The sequence below is a fragment of the Lethenteron reissneri genome, chromosome 64 (assembly GCF_015708825.2).
Source record: "Lethenteron reissneri isolate LAM-NWPU_2019-01 chromosome 64, ASM1570882v1, whole genome shotgun sequence".
NCBI lineage: Eukaryota > Metazoa > Chordata > Hyperoartia > Petromyzontiformes > Petromyzontidae > Lethenteron > Lethenteron reissneri.
Genome location: NC_083842.1, coordinates 11,805,274 through 11,828,001, shown reverse-complemented (window position 1 = coordinate 11,828,001; position 22,728 = coordinate 11,805,274). Strand labels below are relative to the sequence as shown.

General features: G+C 46.9%; 2 protein-coding genes across 6 annotated transcripts; one reads left to right on the top strand and one right to left on the bottom strand.

Annotated features, from left to right (window-relative positions):
• Positions 1-1,205: 1,205 nt before the first annotated feature.
• Positions 1,206-13,157, top strand: LOC133359240 (uncharacterized). 5 transcript variants are annotated; one of them, XM_061577703.1, is made up of 10 exons: positions 1,206-1,363; positions 1,754-4,051; positions 4,759-5,391; positions 6,182-6,707; positions 6,937-7,023; positions 7,180-7,224; positions 7,805-7,876; positions 8,081-8,167; positions 9,329-9,400; positions 11,426-13,157. In XM_061577703.1, exons 2-10 carry the CDS (start codon positions 2,300-2,302, stop codon positions 12,121-12,123), a joined length of 3,972 nt encoding a protein of 1,323 aa, XP_061433687.1. In that variant the 5' UTR covers positions 1,206-1,363; positions 1,754-2,299; the 3' UTR covers positions 12,124-13,157. The 5 variants fall into 5 exon arrangements, with proteins under 5 accessions (XP_061433687.1, XP_061433688.1, XP_061433689.1 ...); XM_061577704.1 differs by having other exon boundaries at positions 1,206-4,051; positions 6,203-6,707; XM_061577705.1 differs by having other exon boundaries at positions 1,206-4,051; positions 8,123-8,167.
• A 283-nt stretch (positions 13,158-13,440) lies between these two features.
• LOC133359250 (zinc finger protein 629-like) lies at positions 13,441-19,519 on the bottom strand. The gene is made up of 4 exons (XM_061577725.1): positions 19,346-19,519; positions 17,249-17,766; positions 15,111-15,197; positions 13,441-14,705 (listed from the first exon to the last, which is right to left on the bottom strand). The coding sequence occupies exons 2-4, from the start codon at positions 17,763-17,765 to the stop codon at positions 14,125-14,127; spliced, it is 1,185 nt and encodes a 394-aa protein (XP_061433709.1). The 5' UTR covers position 17,766; positions 19,346-19,519; the 3' UTR covers positions 13,441-14,124.
• Positions 19,520-22,728: the final 3,209 nt, after the last annotated feature.

Genomic DNA, 22,728 nt, shown 5'->3' with positions numbered 1-22,728 from the left:
GGCAAGCCACTACGGTATGGCACCTCGACGCCCACGTGAACATTTGTGCGACCCACCAACCCTCGCCTCCACAGTAACGAGGTTACGGGCACGCATCGCCACAACCACTCGGCATGTCAGAGCAATGAGCCTCTTACATTCAGGCTCTGGGTTCAACCACGAAGTGGGAATGCCGGTGCTTTGCTCCCAGATGCCGAAGTGTCAGTGATGAGCAGGGCGTGGAGCCACGGTGGCGAGATGTTAACTACCTCGCATGGTACGCAATAGGTTGTGGGTTCGATCCCGACCCTAGTGCCTGTTGTATATTTGGAGTTTGCGGTGTCTCTCCCCATGGTCGCGTCAATTTTGTATCCGGGTCCGGTTTTTTTCCCTACATAGAATCAACACCACGCATTTGGAGTATTTGTCTGCTAGACACTTACACATTCTATGCCACTTCGTTGAGCTATCATTTGTGGCAGGTCGCTTCTGAAAAAAGAGCTGTGTAGCTAAGAGGGCCTTACCTGGTTAAATACAAAATTGTTTATCGTTTTAATATTGTCATTTAATTAACCCCCCTCCCATCCACCTTACAGCCCAGATCTGTCACCCTTACATTTTCACGGGGACAAACTAAACGAGTGACGGAGAAACGAATGCCATGAAAGATGCCATGCCACCCAATTAGTGCACAACCCTGCCAAGCCAGAAACATTCTCCCTGGACAGAAGCGTCCTTCTTCACCCTGCTGTCCGGATATGGAACTGCCTTTCTGAACACATCAGGTGAAATCACCGATTCTAGTCTTCAAGGCCTGAGATATCTCTTAACTTTACACACCTTTGTAGGGACAGTCTTTGAGCTGCAGTCGAACTAATGATTATGCCGATTTAGATGTATTTAATGTCTGATATGGACTATTGTTCACAATTGCACTCACTACAAAAATGTGTCAGGCTTTCAAATGACGGGCACACACGGGATAACTCCAGCACACGCTTTTGTAGAGTCTTTGAGCTGCAGTGAACCAATGATTACGCCTATTAGGTAGATATATTTAATGTCTGATGAGGCTATTGTTGACAACTTGCAACCCAGTGACAAAAAAAATATATATGCTCCATAGAAATGAATGGCGATTTTTTTTTGTAAAAAAATATATTTATTTGTGTGTAGGTCAAAACGCCGCGGTCCCTAAACTCTCGAATCGGCTCGCCCCAGAAGCAGGCGCCACGTGTCTCAGGCGCGCCTGCTCCGTGCGAACGAGTTACGGACATCCTTCGTACCACGCACACAAAAGTTGAAGATTCATTTATAAAGTAAATCAATTAAAGTAAGCGTTGACGTGGCAGCAGGCGTCGCATCATTGACGTACTTCTCGAGGGTGAGTGAAACGAAGTTTTCTAAAAGAAAAGTTATTCTCAAAGGCGAGTTTTTAGGGGTACAGTGATCCCTCGCCACTTCGCTGTTCAAGTTTCGCGGCCTCAGTGCATCGCGGATTTTTCAAAAATATTCATCGAAAAATAAAAATTCAAAAATACCGCCATATCGGCAGCCGTATTGCGGAAAGCAGCGTTGTTTCATCGTGATGCGCGAGAGAAACGGTTTCCCAGGATGCCAGACAAAGAGAGAAACTCTCTCAGAGGCTTTGTACATATCCACGGGCACTCAGACAAGGCACGTGATTGGTTCCCGGCGCGAGATTGACTAATGAGAGCACGAGTGGATGTATCCCGTGAGCTGATTGGCTGCTCATCATTGCATTCTCTCCCAGCTTCTTCCCTTGTTGTACAGTGATCCCTCGCCACTTCGCGGTTCAAGTTTCGCGGCCTCAGTGCATCGCGGATTTTTCGAACTGATTTAAAGGCCTCATTATACCTGTGCAGTAACACCATCATCATCATCATTCATCATCACATTCATCGAACTGCACAGGTCTGTCATCGTCGTCATTGTCATCGTCATTGTCATCGTCGTCGTCATTACTCAAGATATTACTGTCATTGGTGAGTGTAGAACACCATAATACGTATCGTATGAGAGAGAGAAAGTGAATGTATAATATTAAGGTTTTATAATTAAATAGATTTAAGTAAAATATATATATAAAGTATAAATATACATATTTTAAACATTCTGGTACCCACACACATATACGGAAATCCTACTTCGCGGATTTTCACCTATCGCGAGGGGTTCCGGTCCCCATTAACCGCGATAAACAAGGGATCACTGTATCTCACCACTCGTTCACGCTGTCAACTGTGTCTCGCGTATCTTAGTGTTGTGTTCGAAATTAACTTTTCGTTAAGCCCTTACAATGCCTCCTAAGCGCCGTGCCCCTGCGAAAGATTCCTCTAGTGAGCCCAAGAGGAAGAGGAAGATGATGACCATCAGTGAAAAGGTCAAACTTTTAGATATGTTAAAACAGGGCAGAAGTTATGCCGTGGTGGCACGCCATTATGGAGTGAATGAATCGACAGTGCGCTACATCAAAAAAGACGAAGCTGACATCCGCAAAACTGCTGCAATAAGCTTCAATAAAGAAGCGAAACGTGTGGTAACTCCGCGTAATAAGAGAATTGTGAAAATGGAAGCTGCATTAGCCTTGTGGGTTGCTGATTACAGGAAAAAAAACGTGAGTTTGGACACTAATATGATCAGGACAAAGGCCAAATCTCTCTATGATCAAACCTTGCCCGATGACGACGACAAAGGAGATGCTGAAGAAGCCGCTGAAGATGATCCTGACGAACTTCAAGCCAGTACTAGCTCTGCCACGAGTGATTCGCCTCCTCGAGGACGAGGCTTTACAGCCAGCAAAGGCTGGTTCGATAAATTTCAAAAGAGATACGGCCTCAAAAGCGTGCCTTTGTATGGTGAGGCTGCCTCTGCCGAGACCGATGCTGCTCGTCGTTACGTGGAGGATGAGTTTCCTAAGCTCATCAGTGATGACGGCTACCTCCCTGAGCAAGTTTTTAACATGGATGAGACAGGCCTCTTTTGGAAGAGGATGCCTTCTCGTACATTCCTCTTCAAGGATGAAGTGAAGAGGCCAGGCTTCAAGGCCCACAAGGACCGTGTCACTCTCATCATGTGTGGCAATGCTGCAGGCTTTATGCTTAAGCCAGGCCTTATTTATAAGGCCAAAAATCCACGGGCCTTAAAAAACAAAAATAAGGCTCTGCTCCCCGTGTATTGGATGCATAACTCTAAGGCCTGGATAACGAAAGCCCTGACTCTCGAATGGTTCCTCCATTGCTTCATTCCCCAGGTGAAGCTGTATCTGGCTCAGAAGGGCCTCCCTTTTAAGGTCCTTCTCTTGATGGACTGTGCAGGAGGCCATGCAACAGCCCTGCAATATGATGGGGTTCAGATCGAGTTTCTGCCCCCTAACACCACATCTCTAATTCAGCCGATGGATCAAGGTGTCATTCGTGCCTTTAAGGCACTCTACACTCGTTCCACGATGGAGGGCCTCATTGCGGCAGTTGACGACGAGGAAGGCTTCACCTTGAAAAAGTACTGGCGTAACTACAACATTGCGTCGTGCTTGACTAATATCCAGCAAGCATTGAAGGACATGAAAACTGAGACCATAAATTCTTGCTGGAAGAAATTATGGCCTAACGTGGTGCATGACTATGCAGGCTTCACTCCTGACGAAGTTCATCACTCGGCGGTGGAGAAGGCGGTGAGGCTGGCTCGCATCATCAGGGATGAAGGATTCGTCGACATGACGGAAGAAGACGTCAACGGCCTTATCGATGCCCACTCGGACCCACTGACAGATGAAGACCTCCTTGAGATGATGAAGTCTGCAAGTGAAGAAGAAAGCGAAGAAGAGCAAGACGAAGAAATTGAAGAGCGTGGCCTTACCCTGGAGAACCTGCAACAATTGTGCAACATGGCAAGGGCAATGCAACGATTTGCACAAGACATCGACGATAATATGGTTCGAGCTGTCGAGTTTAGCAACCGTGTTGACGGGGTTATGTCCTTGTACAAGGGCATTTTGCAGCAAAAGAAAAAACAACGACAGCAACTACCCATCACCATGTTCTTCTCCAAGGTAAAAACCCCAGTGAATAAAACCCCAGTGAATGAGAGAGAGAGAGAGTGAATGTATAATATTAAGGTTTTATAATTAAATAGATTTAAGTAAAATATATATAAAGTGTAAATATACATATTTTAAACATTCTGGTACCCACACACACATATACGGAAATTCCTAGGGGGCCAATCCTACTTCGCGGATTTTCACCTATCGCAAGGGGTTCCGGTCCCCATTAACCACGATAAACGAGGGATCACTGTAGTGCGTACTTGCGTTGAACGCCTTCAAAGTACAGTCATACCTCGGTATACAACCGCTTTGGAATACATCGAATTTGGTATAAGTCGTGTTTTGACGAGAAAAACATTTCTTGGGATACGACGTCTTGCTTGAGATACGACGTCTCGCTTGGGATACGACGTCTCGCTTGGGATACGACGTCTCGCTTGGGATACGACGTCTCGCTTGGGATACGATGTCTTGCTTGGGATACGACGTCTCGCTCGGGATACGACGTCTTGCTTGGGATACGACGCGCTTGCTAGAGCTTGTATGGGTCGGGATGAGTCACCGCGTACTGGATACGACTGAAACAAAGCTCCTCAGTCTGCCTGTGTAGATCTCGTTCAGTGCACAACCCTTTCTAGAACTCTCCCGTGAATTGTCACGTGTTTTTTGTGTCATTTTAACGTGAATTTTCTTTTGCCAATTCATTCAAGATGGGCCCTAAAAAGGTTCGTGAGAAAAGCCAAGCTACAAAGAAAATGGTTAGGATCACTATTGACGTGAAAAAAGAGATAATAGAAAAGTATGAAAGGGGCATGCGCGTCACAGATCTCGCGGTGGCATACCGTATGCCGAGAACGACAATTTCGACGATTGTGAAAAAAAAAGAAGCCATCAAATCAGCGAACGTTGCAAAGGGGGTGAAATTTATATCAAAACAAAGATCACAGACATTAGAGAAAGTAGAAAAATTGTTATTAATATGGATAAACGAAAAACAGTTGGCCGGCAATAGTGTTTCAGAGGCTATAATTTGCGAGAAGGCTAAGATGTTGCATGCAGATCTTTTAAAAGACATGCCAGGAACGAGTGAAGATGTTAGTGAAGTGTTTAAAGCCAGCCATGGCTGGTTTGATAATTTTAAGAAGAGGACTGGCATACATTGTGTCATGAGGCATGGGGAGGCGGCCAGTGTCAACAAAGACGACTCAAAGGAATTTGATACCGAGTTTGGGGAGTTTGTAGAGGCTGAGGGTTTTAATGGAAGAGGACTCTCCTTCCCAAAAATAACATCTCCTCCCCTTCCTCACCACCATCCTCGTCGGCCATCAACTCCTCTCTGCAAGGTAAAGTGATGTTAAATTGTATTTTTATTTAGTTTTATTTATTTATGCATTTATTTTAATTTATGTATGCATTTTAGTAATAAGCAGTGTCTAAATGATTTTATACAACCCCGTTAATGTATAATATGCCGTATAAAATCAAATTTTTTATTCTCTGGAACGGATTCTTTCCTTTCCCTTTATTTCTTATGGGAAAAATTCGTTTGGTATACGTCATTTTCGGTATGTTCTACCTTCTGGAACGAATTAACGACGTATACCGAGGTACCACTGTACAGTGGTGACACGTAGTCCTTGTGGTAAAGACATTCTCTGGTTTATGTTTTTGTTTGCACGTTCACCACAGGTACTGGTGTGCGGTTAATGCAGACACGGTTCCATGCGAAAGTTTTATGTTTGGTGTTTGAACATCTTCTTAACACCTGTTTTATTGCCAGAAAGGGTTAACCGTCTCGCGTGTGAATGAATTACCATTGTTAAAAAGTTGAATACAGTACGTTGATATAAAGTCGTGGAGCACGGCATTTGAGTGAATTGTATGACGCAATGTATTGATTACGGTAAACCAAAGCAGGAGTTCCTCGTAAAGCCTGGCTCTGCCACTGGAACGTGGAATTACCATCGTTGGCTTTGGCCCACCATTAGAGATGAGCAACCCACCCCTATGTTCACTTGAGTAGCGAGACATTTATCCTTTGGTGAACCAAACTTATACAGCAGTGCCTTAATGCATCCATGCAACCACCCCATTTAGTTTACCATAAAGTATAAACAATTGACTTGGACACAGTCTCTCTTTGGATCCCACCAGGATATGGCGTGCGCGGTGGCCACCCCGGTGCTGGAGCCGAACGGGGACTTCCCGGCATGGCTGGAGGCACAGGGCGTGAACACGGAGGTGGCCAGGGCCATGGACTCAGAGCTGGGCATCCGAGACTACGGGGTCCTGCGCGCCTGCGTCGGGGACGGCCTCGTGCGGGCCGAGCTGCTGGCCACGGCACGCGACCGCCTGCCCTTCGGCTTCTACGCTGTGCTGCGGCAGGTGGTGAAAGCCCTGCGGGGTGCCGAGCCCCACGATGGCGCTGGGACGCCGCGCTGGGACGACGCCGCTGCCTCCTCTCCCGGCGACGTGACGCTGGGAGGCCTGGTGGAGGTGCTGCTCGCGCTGTTGAGCGGCTTGAGCCGGGAACTGCTGTTGTCCATGCAGAGGTTGGATAACGGGGACTATCGAAAACGCCAAGTGGCTTCTTCCTTATCAGCAGCTCGTGTTGCTTCTGAAGATGAGCCAGCAGAAATGGATCAATTTGAACAAAATGGTAATGCTAAATTGTACCCCCTTTTCAGATTTGTTTTGCATCGTACAGTGCTTTTGATTATGTAATGTTACTTTACAAACTGTAAATGTAATTGATAATACTATGTCGTGCCCCTTGATAATCAGACAATGATACAGCTGTAATTTATTATACATTTTAGGGAAAAATGGAGGGGATTTATATATGTAAAATATTATTTATATGTTTCCGATGTGGTTTTGGAATGCAGGGGAGTCGGAAGAAACCTTAATTCCAGCCTCGAATGACAACAACTCCACTATCATTGCGGACCAAATTAAAATGGAACCCTTTCAAGGTACAGTTTTTACTTGTTTTAACGATTGTATCCAGCATTTCTTAGCTACATTTTGTGGCAAAATTATTGTATCGTTTGTGTCTGGATGTTATTTAGGCCTATTGTTTTTTTAAGGTATGATTTCCAATTCTGTAACCCCTTTGCTGTTTCCTCAAGCACTGGAGCAAGGATCTGGAGAGATGACTTTAAACGAGATTCATGGTAAGTGCTGATTGCTGAGCTGGGAGCTGCTACTGTCCATGCAGAGGCTGGGACTTGGGGACGGCCAAGGGGTCTACACTGAGGGCTTCACACCTGAAGCTGATCAGGATTGTGATGGAATGAAATCTGATATAAGTTTACGTGTTGAAAACGGTAACTTACTCTTGGACACAAGTCCATCAAACATGGATAATGAATGTGTCATCGTATTTAAGGTGGCCGTAGAGTTGCTACCTTTCCAGCCTTGACCCAGACGGTCTGGAAATCGGCATCTGTGTTTGGGTGGGAGGAATTAATTTGTAGCGAGATCAGGTATATTGCTGAACTTCATCGCGTATACTGCACGGTTATGGTAGATCTAGGTTGACTGAGAAATGCATCTGGGATTGTTGTGGAAAAGGTAGCCACCCTACCTAGGTGGCTGACTAGGTCAGCAGTCAGAATCTTCACCACTGGTTACAGGTACTAGATGGACTGTTGCATTGTGGGACTAATAAGGATGGCTTTCATTCAGCAGCAGACAGATCATGGCTTATGATGACGATATCAGCATTGATGACAGCTGTGTTTTTCATTTCAGACAAAATGGGAGTGACCTCGGCTTCAGTCGCAGACGACTCGATGGTGCAGATAAAAACGGAGGCCCCAGAAGGTAAATGTCCACATACATTCATCACAAATGGGCATTCACACATTAACAGTAGACTTGGAAGTAGCCAATCAAGCATGTTATTATGGTACTCCAGTGACATTTGTTGTTTTAACAATTGTAGCCGGAATTTCTTAGCTACATTCTGTGCCAAAATTATTGTATCGTTTGTGTCTGGATATTATTTAGGCCCATTGTTTTTTTCAGGTATGATTTCAAATTCTGTAACCCCTTTGCTGTTTCCTGAAGCACTGGAACAAGGATCAGAAGAGTTGACTTTAAACGAGCTTCATGGTAAGTGCTGATTGCTGAGCTGGGAGCTGCTGCAGTCCATGCAGATGTAGGGGTGTTACGGGAGGGAAACGGACAAGCACACAGGGGTGCCCACATCCACGTCCGCAAACGGTTACCACCCTGGGGGGCTGTGGGGGGATGCTCGGATCCCACACAGCCCCACCCCTCGGTGGCAAATTGGTATTAAAGGCGGGGAGCGAGAGGGCTCGTGGTCCAGTGTTGGGGAGCTAACGAGTGAAGAACCAGTGAAGACAGAAGACCTGCAGATAGGCCCTGGAAATCCTCTGACTCGCCATCCTTCTCAGGACCGAGCAGCGCAAGCCAGGGCCCCAGAGCCTCAAAGCCGATGCTCTTCTAAGAGCCGAGTCTGTCTGGCTGGGTGTCGTGACCTGTGCCTTGATCAGGGCCGGGTCAGATAGCCTCCCTTAGCACCCTTAGCGGAGGACCTGGGAGCTGACCAGTTAGGCAGATAGCCTAAGGGTGTGTCCCAGTCCAGTACGGGTGAAGGGGCCGTTACCCCTTCAAGTGTTGTATACGTTGCCCTGTGCCGAGTGTAAAGTTATAATAAATAGTGTGCCTCGACTACACCGTCTCTGTCACTTGTGAACCCACTACACAGAGGCTGGGACTTGGGGACGGCCAAGGGGTGTGCACTGAGGGCTTCACATGTGAAGCTGATTGGGATCGTGATGGAATGAAATCTGATATAAGTTTACTTGTTGAAATGGTAACTTACTCTTGGACACAAGTCTATCAAACATGGATAATGAATGTGTCATCGTATTCAAGGTGCCCGTAGGGTTGCGACCTTTCCAGGCTTGACTCAGACGGTCTGGAAATCGGCATCTGTGTTTGAGTGGGAGGAATTAATTTGTAGCGAGATCAGGTATATTGCTGAACTTCATCGCGTATACTGCACGGTTTTGATAGATCTATGTTGACTGAGGAATGCATCTGGGATTGGTCTGTAGAAAAGGTAGCCACCCTATTGAGGTGGCTGACTAGGACAGCAGTCAGAATCTTCACCACTGGTTACAGGTACTAGATGGACTGCTGCATTGTGGGACTAGTAAGGATGGCCTTCATCCAGCAGCAGATAGATCATGGCTTATGATGACGATATCAGCATTGATGACAGCTGTGTTTTTCATATTATTTCAGACAAAATGGAAGTAACCTCGGCTTCAGTCGCAGACGACTCGATGTTGCAGATAAAAACGGAGGTCCCAGAAGGTAAAGTGTCCACATACATTCATCACAAATGGGCATTCACACATTAACAGTAGACTTGGAAGTAGCAGATCAAGCACGTTATTATGATACTCCAGTGACATCACTGTGTAATGTGTTGCTAGAACGCTATGATGGTTAAGCCTTTTTTTTGCCTCTTTAATGAAGCTTTAAACTTGGACCATAGTCAATCCTAGGCACGTAGCTTCTGGGACCATAGCAAAACTGGAACATTATTAAAAAGTTGGCAAATAAAGAGGTGGCCAAGTGGCCTTTAAAGGTTAGTACTAACCTGGCACAGTTGGGAACCTGAGTTTAAATACAGGCAGTTGCCTGTAATTAAACCGGTTTCTTAAGTGTAGTGAATTGAAAGGCTCAGCTTGGTCACCGATGATTGCACACTCAATAAAAACATTACACCAAATATAGTTCTGCACATGTTCTCAGTAGGAGGGTCTGTGAACAATTTGGTGACTTAGCTGGGTACCATTGAGGTATCTGTTCAAGTGACTCATTATCAGCAGAGGGCAGTGCAGAAACATCTATTGTATGGTCCTGTACAGTGCTCCAACGTCTGTGCTCACTACCTTCAACTTGCACTTACCAGCGTGGCAAAGTACGGCCAAATAGCTCCCACGTCTCGCACGGTATGGGTAGGCACTGACCAAGGCAGTGGATCGACAAAGGGTTGTAATCCACGTGTACCTAATCTGACTTATGTTCACCTAAATTCACACTGATGATCAGATTGATCGCACGGTGGTTGCGGTTTTACGATTGCCATGGCCACCGTTCCTTTCAAGCAGAAGAGGCATTGGTATCAACGCACTGAGACGTACATTGGAGCGACCGTGCCAAGTGCGGGGGCCCAGGGACTCTGTGGCCATTCCTGCCCTAGAGCAGCTAGGTGAAGAGCGATGGGGAGGGAAGATGGGGGCGAGAGGGGAAAGTGAGAGGAAGTCAAATTGAATAATAATTTAATTTATATAGCGCCAAAATTTGTAAGATTTTAATGGTGCATGCAGATTAATTCGTTTGAACTCTTGAGATTAATCAAGAGTCGTGATGGACTGTCCACTCAAAAGCGGTAACCCCAAGCCTAATTTGAGTTCCAGATGGGGCATATATGAAACTCCACTCAGCTGTGAAGGCATTAGTTTTCATCACTTCCATTGATGGCGTGGCAGATTAATACAGCACACAAGGAATACAAACCTTTAGCCAATCAACTGAGGTATGATGGATTTCTGGATGAGCTGATTTTGTAAGTCAGAAGTGGCAGTTTATAGTCTGCAAATGTAGCTGTTTCCAAAGACATTGAGTTAACGTTTTATAATTATATATTATTTGCATAAATCAAAAATTATTGCTTGCACACGTTATTTGACACATGTTTCGTAAGTTTCAAGATCAATCTAAATAAATGTATCCATTAATTGTCATATTCGGGGACACAATTCAATAATCGATTATTTTCGTATTGTTTTTACGGTCTCAATTGTAAATCTCCATTAGATCAAAAAGCATAGTTTCTTTGACACATGATTTTAAATGGGTTTCGTGAGTGCAAAAATCTATTTTTAATCAATGAATTGATGCATTCTGACATGCATCGGGCAGAACGAGGGTGGACGATGATGTGGAGAAAGGCGTGGATCAGGATTTGTGCTTGAAAGTGCATTGGTGCCTCATCCTTATAGTGTCTTGAGATCCGATCATATTGAGATGCTTTACAAACCAAGTTTTTGTACTCTGAAGTGAGACTTGTGGAAGCTTATGATGCATTCATTTATTTTTTGCTTTTTTATATCTCCCTTGTATTCCTTTTTGCCAGTCGACTCATGTCAGACAGGAAGATAAAATAGAGTATGATCCAAGAATGATAATTGTACGAGGAACCGCATCATTATCGATGTGTTGAATAGTTGCATTTCATAGTTACACAGCAAGTGGCGATCCTTTGTTTATCTGCCACTTTACAATAATTTGGATTTTTCTGATGTACAAACACAATCTTCTTCTTCTCAGACGAGGAGACTGTTGAACCCTCTTCGGGTTTCATCATCCGTCTCGTGATGCCGATGCAAGTCGACAGTCAAGTCGTAACCTCATCATCCCCACACGACGGAACCACACAAGGTCTGTCTGCTGGTAGCCACGTTTCCAGGACAGTTCCGTCAACGACAGCAACGATAACACCGCCGCTGCCACCGGTAATAACGACGGTAACCACAATGACCGACAACGGCACTCAAATTGACCGCTGCTTCGCGGAAATGAAACCAGACATGCAAGAGCAGTTCGCTCAGCCCAGAGCTTCGATCATCGCACAACAGCCAGCCGCGTCCACCAGAGGCAACAAGCTGTACTTCTGCAACCTGTGCGGCCAGGGTTTCACACAGAACGCCATGCTCAATATCCACCTGCGCAAGCACACGTGCGAAAAGCTCTACATATGCGCCATGTGCGGCCGAGGTTTTTCCAGCAGCACCAACCTGAACATCCACGAGCGGACCCACACAGGCGAGAAACCATACCGCTGCGGTGTGTGTGGACAGGCGTTCACGCAGCCCAACAGCCTCAAACGACATCAGCGCATGCATACCGGCGAGAAGCCATACCGCTGCGGAGTGTGCGGCCAGGCATTCACGAGCAAGCCCAACATGATATACCATCAAGGCAAGCACCTGAGCCAGACACCGCCACAACCTCTGCCACCGCAGTGATGAATGGTTGTGCAATGTGCTGATGCATACCTTCAAACACGAAATGGGTTGTGTGTGACCTACGGTATTAATACTGAGACAGGGATTTCCATCACTACCAGGGGTGCTGCCCTATGCAAACTTTCCTTGGTTATCACCTCTACCTCCCTGTTCTATTTTCCAATTTAATCTGCTGTTGGTAAATGCATCAAGATGTGATTGCATTTAGATACTATGTAAATTGGAATTGTCATTTGCATTGCCTTTTTGGAAATGGCTGTGGTGGCGTGCATATAGACAAATATATTAATGAAATCATGCTTGGACATTGCAAAAACTGGATTTTTTTTCAGAAAGTTGAAAAAAGCTATTTTTCTACATACCATGTTTCCTAGGATTTAGGGTATAGGAGTAAATGTCAGGGACAAGTTTTCTAATCGATTAAGTTATTTATTGGACAATTTTATAGCATGAGTTATGTGCGACTGGTTTTGTCAAATTATAAATCGTTGTTACAAACGTTCACAAGGAAAGTCACACATTGCTTCTCCCTAGATTATCTTTCAACCCACTTTCTTTGGCCAATGGTTTGGAAAAAAATCCCTTCATAAAAAAATCATTAATGGTTGCTGTTATCCTGAACTACAGTAATTTACGTAGTTTGCAACCCTTTGTAAATCAATTGCTGAATTAAGGCTTCCCCACACTGTATCAGGCAGGTTAGGTTAGCATAGGAGGTGAAGGTCCCAGGACTGCTTCAGTTATCACACGCCACTAATGCTGGCCACGGCCGAGGATCGGAATTCGGGTCGCCAAGTTTAAAACACATGGTGCCAAACACTGCATCATCTATTCCTCCAACCAGCAGGGCCAAATACAAGATAACCTGCCTTTGCCACCACACTTCTACTTTTGGTTGTCCACCATATCTTCACTCCAGTCACCCTACACTACAGCTCCACAGTAGAACTCCCCACAGTGCCACTCAAAACCTCCTCTCTATACCAAGGACGAGGGCCGTCGCTGCCAGGCATCGTTTCTCCGTGGCAGCCCCCGCCGTCTGAAATGCCATCTCCGCTACACATTCGCAGCACATATACTGGTTAGAAATGCTTAAAGGTCCCACGTCTATTGCCTGGCTTTAGTCACATGTAGCTTGGCTCCGCGCCTCAGTCACTCATGTCTGTAAAATATTTTGCGCAGTACAAATTGGGTTATTTATACATTTATTTCAATTCCAATAGCAACAATTTTAATGATTACAACGATTTGCCATGATTCTGTTGCACTTTACATTACATTACCATTATTCTGATCTCAACAGCAAATATTTTACGATTGTCATAAGTTAGAAAAAAATAAAACTCGTCAACCAGATTCTAGACTTTAAAAAAATCCACATTGGATTAAAATAAAATGCAACCAAAAGTTAATTTTGAGGCATTACAAGGCTTTGTTTGGAACTGAGCTTTATTAGACACTAATGTGTCACTGCTGTACCATTTAACAAATCTTCATCAAGGCAACTTCATGCTGGGAGCATGAGCACCATTTACAGATTTTGTACAAATTTGCCTCGACTGCCAAGTGAATTGCTTTCATTTCAACTGGCATTGTCCTGTTAACTGACCCTGTTACTGATAGTCTTGGGCTGGTTATCCTTTTAACAGAGCTGCTTTGCTCAGTGGGCCTTGCCAGCAGAAATAAAGTCTGACAGCCAGAAAAAAGCCCTGATTCACATTTTTATGCCTGGCTGTGGTTTAGTTGTGTCAAAGCAGAATACTAGTCCACCAGATAAACATGCCCCCCCCTGCGGACATGCATCACATGATTGTACTCCCTTTTACTGGTATCAATGAGTGTGGCTGTAGTACAACGCAGGGTTATCAATAAGAAAATTACATCTGCACAGCAGGGAGGCCCGTGTCTCTGTCAATCTTTCTCCGTGCATTTCACGGGACGCTGCGCACGAACCCACTACATGCACACCTGTCCACCAGACCATTGTGCCAAGAGGTGGAATCACTGTGGCAGCGCCATTCCCTCGTGCTTGCTTCGATGGTACTTCATGTTGCGCTTGTTCGTGAAAGCCTGTCCACACACATCACAGTGATAGGGCTTCTCACCCGTGTGCGTGCGCTGGTGCCGCTTGAGGCTGCTGAGATGTGAGAAGGTCTGCGCGCATACGCTGCAGCAATACGGCTTCTCAACCATGTGTGTCCGCTCGTGGACATTCAGGCTGCTACTGTTTGAGAAGCACCTGCCGCATGTGATGCAGCGGAATGGCCTCGTGGCCATGTGTGTGCGCAGGTGCACGTTGAGGTGGGCTTCCGATGTGAAGGTTTGTACGCACATCTTGCAAGAGTAGGGCCTCTCCTCACCCCACTGAATGACCCCCTGACCACCACCACCACCACCGCCACCATCAAGAGGGTGGTACTGGGGGATTGGCATCATTGGAGGCCCCACGGTTTGCCGGCCTATGCCCGCCCATGTCTCCTCACCAGTCTCCGTCATCTGCAGCGATGTGTGAGAGATGCAGCCCATGGTCGTGTTCATGGACTGGAAGCCAAGATCTGAAGGTCGTCCATTTATGTACATGTCTGCGTTTATCATGAGGGAGATACACATTGAACAAAGTTATTTTTTTTTACTTTATGAAATTTAAGGCAGCAGATGATAAGCATGTGCCGATGTGTCTCCGATGGTGTTACGAGCTGCATTAAAAGCGCGTCATTCCAAGTAGCCTCAGGCCATGACTCCTTGTAAAAAAGGTGTCAGTTTTGTTGCCAAATAAAAGGGTAAAAAAACAATTATCAGATATCAGAAATGTTTATGCGACATCTTCCACATAGCAATGTACTGCTCACACTGCCTGTGTTCCAAATATAAAAAAAAATTATCGAATGTTGCCAGTGAGAATAATTGGAGTATAACCTGGGATAAAAGTGAAGAATTATTTTTTTTACTTTTTATAAAAATCTATATTCAAATGGATTGTTTCTTACCATCTTGGTCTTCCAATTTTATTTTGTGCAACGGCTTGTTTGGACTGGAGTCTTCGGAAACCAAAGTTGCAACTTCTCCCGTGTATTCTGCACAGAGCCACGTGTTCATAAATGGTTATTTGACGAAATACACAATAATTTGGCATTCTCTCCTCAATGTCGACTGAGATACATTGCACATTAAAAGCATTTTGTCCACTTGGAGATGTGTATGATGACCGAATTATTGAATACAGATCTTGTGCAACTGTCGGTTACATTTATTTTACCAAGTGAGAACCCACGAAGACTGCAATTATTATTTTATAAGGGAAACGTGACAAAATACTTTTAAGCACTGAGACAGTTATAGTGTGTATACATATGTGAATTGTGTTATGCATGTACATAGTGTAGCATACGTGTAGTGTTGTGGCTTTTTTGTAGAGAAGGCTCCGCGTGTCTCGAGCTGTAGACAATTATGTCCAAGAAATATTGGGAGCATTATAAATTGCATTATTATTGTTCTAAAACAAGGTCAATAAGGTCATCCAGGAGGTTCTTGGGACAAGAGCTGGATTGATAGCCGAGTAGTTATGATTATGGTAGATTATTCCCCCCCCCCCCTCCACTCCCGCATCCCTCTTGCTATAGGCATTGTCTATGGTGCACCCCATTCAAGTCATGATCAACTGCATTGACTGGAGGTGGATATATGTTACTGGAGTTTATACATTTTTTTAACTAAGAACTCAAAAGACCAGGAGAGTCATTTGCAAGATTGACATCTGAATCAGAATATTTAGACTGGAGGAATCTGATGAGCTATGCAGCTCTTTTTTCACATGTACAGCACAGCAGCAGACGTGGCTGTGAACCGTGACCACCAGAGATGCTCCTACATTGTGGTAATCAGCAAGACTTGAAACCACAGGATATGGCCATGATGCAAAGCTTGCTTGGACCAGAAGACAGACAAATTCAAAAGCAGAGATGAGGCATCTTCAGGTAAAAACAACTTCGGTTGCTTGGCTGGGCTCCTGAACTACATGTGTTTTGAGAGAGAGTTGTCGTAGATGCACCTCGACTCGCCACAAGTGCCGTGGTGACGTTACCACCACTTAGTGGTGAATGGCAGCTGCCATTGTGAGTGGTAGATGCAAATACATAGTTTCCCACGAGTGTTTAACTATTTGTATTGGCTAAGTTGTCGCTTGGAGTGTTGCGACCTGCTGTCATGCACTGTCATATCTGATGGCAAGATGACACCATGACGATAGCATGTGTGTAATATACCATGTGTGTAATATACCATGTGTGTATATAGTGTATTGTGACGATATAATTATTTAATCGTGTTGAAGGTGTGTTGCAAAGTGCAGTGACTGATTCAGAAAATGGGCCGAGACTGTCAAACTAGCCACGTGGGGATCATAGGTTATGAAATGACAGGTTGTTAGCTCTCATATAAACCCATGTCTCCATATTAAAAACAAGAGTTTTAGTCTCAATGGGCTCTCATTTTGTTATATATATATATATAAATAAAGAACATTTACATATTGGTGTATGTGTACTTTAATTTGCGAGTATTGCCATCCCATCATGGAGTTGTCCTTTAACCTGGCAAAGGGTGAAGCTGGGGCTGGAATCTACATCTGGGATCTGGACTGTAAACTCATCTGACCGCTCCATTGTCTTGGGTTCCAAATGCCTTATGGAATAACTGTGCACAATGCATTTGATTTGCTATTTGCATGGCACTATGCCCTATTATATAAAATATAGGGCTGTAAATCATGTGCTACAAGACCTGCAACTTACTCAGCTGGTGAGATCTGTCGGGACAGCAAGTGGACTCTGGACTCATATCTGTAAAATGTTGAAGATCATTCGCTTGTACTCATGGGTTTTTTTTTGGGCACTCCAATTTCTTTCCACTTTACGAAAGAACTGGCCAAACGTGAACAAGAAGGACTCAGGCTTTCCCATGTACATTAAATTAGTATTAAAGGTAGATTGGTCCCTGCCATAGTGTAAAAAGTATCTACTCGGACAAAATTAGTCTCTACGTGACCTCTGCAAAAGATTACCAAGTGGTCTCATCTTTGTCTAACAGTCATCACACATATAATCCCTTGAGGATTTTAGGGCATTACCTTCTTTCAGCAGGTGCTCAGTGTGTATAGATAATTCATTCCTCTCCTCTGAGGGCAGCTCTTTATTGACTGCCAGGTCCTTGTATTCAACATCCGCTGTAGGTGGAGTGCAGTCAGCAACGCAAATTTTAGGGTTCTCCATGGCTCCCAGCCTCTGCACAGATAGCAGCAGCTCTCGGCTCAAGCCGCTGAACAGCGCGTGTAGCACGTCCACTAGGCCTTCCAGCGTCACGTCACCAGGAGAGGAAGCGGAGTCGTGGGGCTCGGCGCCCTGCAGGGCCTTCACCACCTGCCGTAGCACGGCATAGAAGCCGAAGGGCAGGCGGTCGCGTGCCGTGGCCAACAGCTCGGCCCGCACGAGGCCGTCCCTGATGCAGGCGCGCAGGACCCCATAGTCCCGGATGCCCAGCTCCGAGTTCATGGCCTGGGCCACCTCCTCATTTACGCCCTGCGCCTCCAGCCATGCCGGGAAGTCACTGCTCGGCTCCAGCACCGCGGTGGTCACTGTGTACGCCATTCTGATGGGATGTAGTGGGCAATTCCAACAAGAAAATACATGTAATGTCTCGGGTAATTATTTATTTTAAGCATCCCGTTTGGGAAATGCCATGAGATTCCAGATTTTGTTTAAGTGACCAACTGACTCTGGTTTTGGGCCAGTCTGTGCTGTAATTGAGCGAATTAGAGTTGGGACTATCGACCGACTACTTGACTATATTTTCATCTACTACGTTTTTGTAGTCAATTACTCAGGCACGTTTAACAATGGCAGCTGCCCGCACATTCTGCCTTCCGAAGGCAGAATACCCCTACAAGCCAAATCCAGTGTTGCACGGCTCGTTATGCCAAGCCAACACACGTGGGAACAGAGGGGGAGATTTTTACCCCAATTGCTATGTGATTATTCGGATGATCAAACCTAAATCAGTAATGAATCCTCCAAAATAAGCCAGCCGATACTCAGCTATAGACTGAATTGGCCTGAGCTGTGGATACGATTGTCTGGGTTACAATGATTTTTGGATGGTTAGAATCGACTCAATCTTTGTGAGTCACGAATGTGTGATGGGGAACCAATTAGGGGGAGGCGAGGCAATAAAGTGATTGGGATGTGGTTGCTAGATTACACTATTTAAGGGAAGTGAACGAGTTGAGATCCTATCTTAATCTGGCTTTCTATCTTCTGCCTGATCACGCTGCTGCTTCACAGTAGATAAGCAACATAAAAAAACATCTGCCCTAACAGTATCTGGCCTTGGTCGCTGGACTCTTTGTCTTTACCAGTGTTCTTCACGAATATTCAGAGGTGGTGGGGAGGGCACTTTCGCCTATAAGACATCAGTGTGAGGGTGGCCGCACATGTGAAACCATTGTCACCCCACCCCCTCGTCTGGTATAAATTAGGTAGAGTTGCAAGCCCTGCAATTGCCCTTGCTAACACCGCTGCTGGCAGAAGGGCTTTAATTCTACGCTGGCGCAGACGATTTCAGAAGAGGTCAGAATCTGAATTATTTATTCAAATCGTCGGAATCCGATAAGCTTACAGAGATATTTTTTCAGAGATGTCCAGTCAGGTGGTCGTACCCACACTTGACCCCACCACACACGACCTGTCCCAATGAACCGTAGCTTGCGGCGTGGGTCCCCATTCATACTGCAATGCTGGGTGGCCAGAGGCGGTGTGGGGGATGGGGATGAACGTGGTTCAGAAAGGTAAACCTCTTATTCCAATAGCCGCAAGCCTGGGTGTTCGAACCTTGATTGGCAAGTTCGGTGACCTTTAACCTATAAGGATGAATTCAGCATCACACGACGTCAAATTACACCGTCGACCAGCGATCACTTTACGATTATATTGTCAATGAAGTCCAGTAAAGTGTAAGACAATGGGTTTTTTTTTATCGCACCGTCCCCTCTGCCGCCCACCACCTCGCCCAGACGTCACCAAAGCGCAACTAACCTGTCTGGCTTCAGGTGCCATCATTCCACGTGAGATTTGTCAACGGCACGCGGTCAAAATGAATTAAGCAGAGTACATATGTTAACGGGGGTTTTAAAATAATATAAAATCAGATGCAAGTGAAAAAAATCGCTTACCTCGTGGAATGACTTTTTTGGGGTTAAAAAAAAAATGGTGTAAATATTTGTTGTTGTTGTTGTTGCTGCATGCGGTAGCTTCCAACGCAAAAGAATAAATCCCTAAAAGGACCTCCCCCCCCCCCAAAGCCTTTCGGGCTCTGCGGAGACTCCTCGGCCTCCTCGTCTCGTGAACAGAGACGACGGCTCGGACTGCAATTGGTGGACTGGGGGCGTGACGTCATCGTGACGCGTGCGAAGAGCGGCGCCACCTTGCCTGGGGGTTGGTTGGAGGTTGGTGGGGGGAGGGGTTGGAGGGTATTGGGGGGTTAAGGCGGGGGGGGAGGGGGAGGGGGGGTGGAGGCGGATGGGGGATGGAGGCAGGGGGGGGGGAGGCGGAGGGGGGGCGGAGGGGGGGCGGAGGGAGGGGGAGTGGAGGCGGTGGGGGGGGCGGAGGGAGGGGGGATGGAGGCAGGGGGGGGAGGCGGAGGGGCGGAGGGGGGGCGGAGGGAGGGGGAGTGGAGGCGGTGGGGGGGGCGGAGGGAGGGGGGATGGAGGCAGGGGGGGAGGCGGAGGGGGGGCGGAGGGAGGGGGAGTGGAGGCGGTGGGGGGGGCGGAGGGAGGGGGGATGGAGGCAGGGGGGGGGAGGCGGAGGGGCGGAGGGGGGGCGGAGGGAGGGGGAGTGGAGGCGGTGGGGGGGGCGGAGGCGGGGGGGCTGGAGGCGGCAGGGGTGGGGGGTGGGGGATGGGGGCGGAGGGGGTTGGTTGAAGGCGGGAGGGGGGGATGGAGGCGGAGGGGGTAGGGGGTGGAGGGGGATTGAAGGCGGGAGAGGATGGAGGCGGAGGGGCGGAGGGGGGGCGGAGGGAGGGGGTATGGAGGCGGAGGGGGGGACTGAGGCGGAGAGGGGGGACTGAGGCGGAGAGGGGGATGGAGGCGGGGGAGATGGAGGCGGGGGGGGCTGGAGGCGGAAGGGGTGGGGGATGGGGGCGGAGGGGGTGGGGGGTGGTGGGGGATGGAGGCGGGGGGTGATGGAGGCGGAGGGGGATGGAGGCGGGAGGGATGGAGGCGGGGGGGGATGGAGGCGAGGGGGGGGCAAGATGAACAGTTGAATTTATGTGCCATTAAAAAGGGCCATTGTCCGAAACGTCACCTATTATATATTTTTCCACAGTATTATTTACCAATGTGTTAATTGTGCGTGTGGGTTCGATCCCAACCCTCACACCTGCTGTAGATTTGGAGTTTGCATCTCTCTCTCCCTGTGATCGCATGGATTTTTCTCCGGGTCCTCCGGGTTTCCTCTCCACATTTAGAATCAACATCACGCGTTTAGAGTACAGTATTTGGCTACTGCAATACATTTCCACGTGATAAGCCACTTCGTTTTGCTATCGTTTGTGGCCAGATCGTTTCTGAAAAAGTGCTTTATGGCTCAGTGGGTCTTACCCGGTAAAATAAAAACAGTTTCGTAGTTTAAAATAAAGATTATTTAGGTCATGCCAATAAAAAAAAAACCCACTGCTCTCCAATGTTAGGTAGCTCTTATGAGGCAGTCATGTCCCATCACAAGGGAGAAAAACAAATAGACAATACTTTTACTGGTAGGAACCTCCTGGTTACATCAGCCCACAGGGGATTATTGTGTCCGTCCGTCGTGCAGGGAGGGGCTGGGTGGGGAGGGGAGGGTGGGGAGGTGCTGGGTGGGGAGGGGCTGGGTGGGGAGGGAGGGTGGGGCTAGGTGGGGAGGGAGGGTGGGGCTGGGTGGGGAGGGTGGGGCTAGGTGGGGAGGGGAGGGTGGGGAGGGGCTAGGTGGGGAGGGAGGGTGGGGCTAGGTGGGGAAGGGAGGGTGGGGAGGGGCTGGGTGGGGAGGGTGGGGAGGGTGGGGCTAGGTGGGGGTGGGAGGGGTGGGGCTGGGTGGGGAGGGGCTGGGTGGGGAGGGAGGGTGGGGCTAGGTGGGGAGGGGAGGGTGGGGAGGGGCTGGGTGGGGAGGGGGTGGGTGGGGAGGGTGGGGCTAGGTGGGGGTGGGAGGGGTGGGGCTGGGTGGGGAGGGGCTGGTCACCCCGTGGTGCCCTTATAAAACTCAACGTTTAACCTACTCACGCCGGCTTGTGCCCGCCCTCAAAGTCGGGCATATTTGCGGAATACACCACGCCGCCGTTGACCCTGGCCATTGACCTACCAGCTCCCTCCGCAGGAATGTGTTTTTTGCCCGTATTGAAACGGCTGTATGGACGTGAAAACTTAATTTACCTGTTACAAGAATACGGGTAAACCGTATGGGTTGACAGCTTTTGGAATGTGAGCATCTGCCTGCTGATGATCTGATGCGATTGATGGTTCCACGGGCATCTTCGAGGAGCAATGTCAAAGCCAGGAGCTATGCGATGGTTATTTGGGTCTCGAATTAAGGCAGTGTTATTTACGAATGTGGTCATTAAATCCTTTATATTAAGTTCGCTTGCTTGCGTGCTTGCTTGCTTGCTTACGACCGTGCAAATCTTTCGGTCGTTTTTTAACCCACTTCCCGTGATCCAATCGAGCTGACATTTTCCACACAGACTCGTTGTGCGTGACAATTAATTTTCGTGAAAAAAAATTCGCAAATTTTACACTGTTTAGGGAATTTTTTAAAATATTTAATTACAAATTGCTTAATGGTGGCAGACAATCATCTGACCCATAGGTGGCAGCCATCTCAAGCCAGAGGACGAGAACACTCTAGCCGCCACGCATATAAAGGATTTATAGTGAAAAACTTTGTTTTTACGGGTTTACTTGTTTTTCTTGTTTGTTGGTCGTTTTTAAAGCGCAACACTGCCATAGCTGCAGCATAAAAAACAATTACAAGAGGCCCTTGAATATCGCGGGGTTACTTTCATGGGAAGTGCCGCTTAAGTCTTATCTAAATTAGTGGGTTTAGGTCATCATCATCATCGTCACGATCTATGGACAGATTGGTCGCGATAGTCGATGGGTCGAAATCGCGAACGATGCACCCGCGATATTCAAAGGTCACCCCCTAGGGGCCGTCCATAAATGACGTCACGCACCTAGGGGGATGGGGGGGGGTCAGACATTTGTGACGATGTGTGACGAAGGGGGGGGGGGGTTGAGAAATGTGACGTCACATCAAAATGCGCCACTTTAAATAAATATAAACAACGCGTTCTACTTAATTAAATAGTCTTTTTAATACATGTTTTCTCGTACAACATCAGAGTGCAGCGCCACATTAAATACGCACTACAATAACAAGAGTTTAAAGCGATTTGAAGCATTTTGATTTAAAGCTTTCGTGACTGCAGGAATTCATATTCTTTGTTCTTTCGAGTAAAGTCACGTTGAAGGGAAATAATAAAATAAATGTGTATTTTTATTATTATTTTATTTCCCTTCTACGTGAC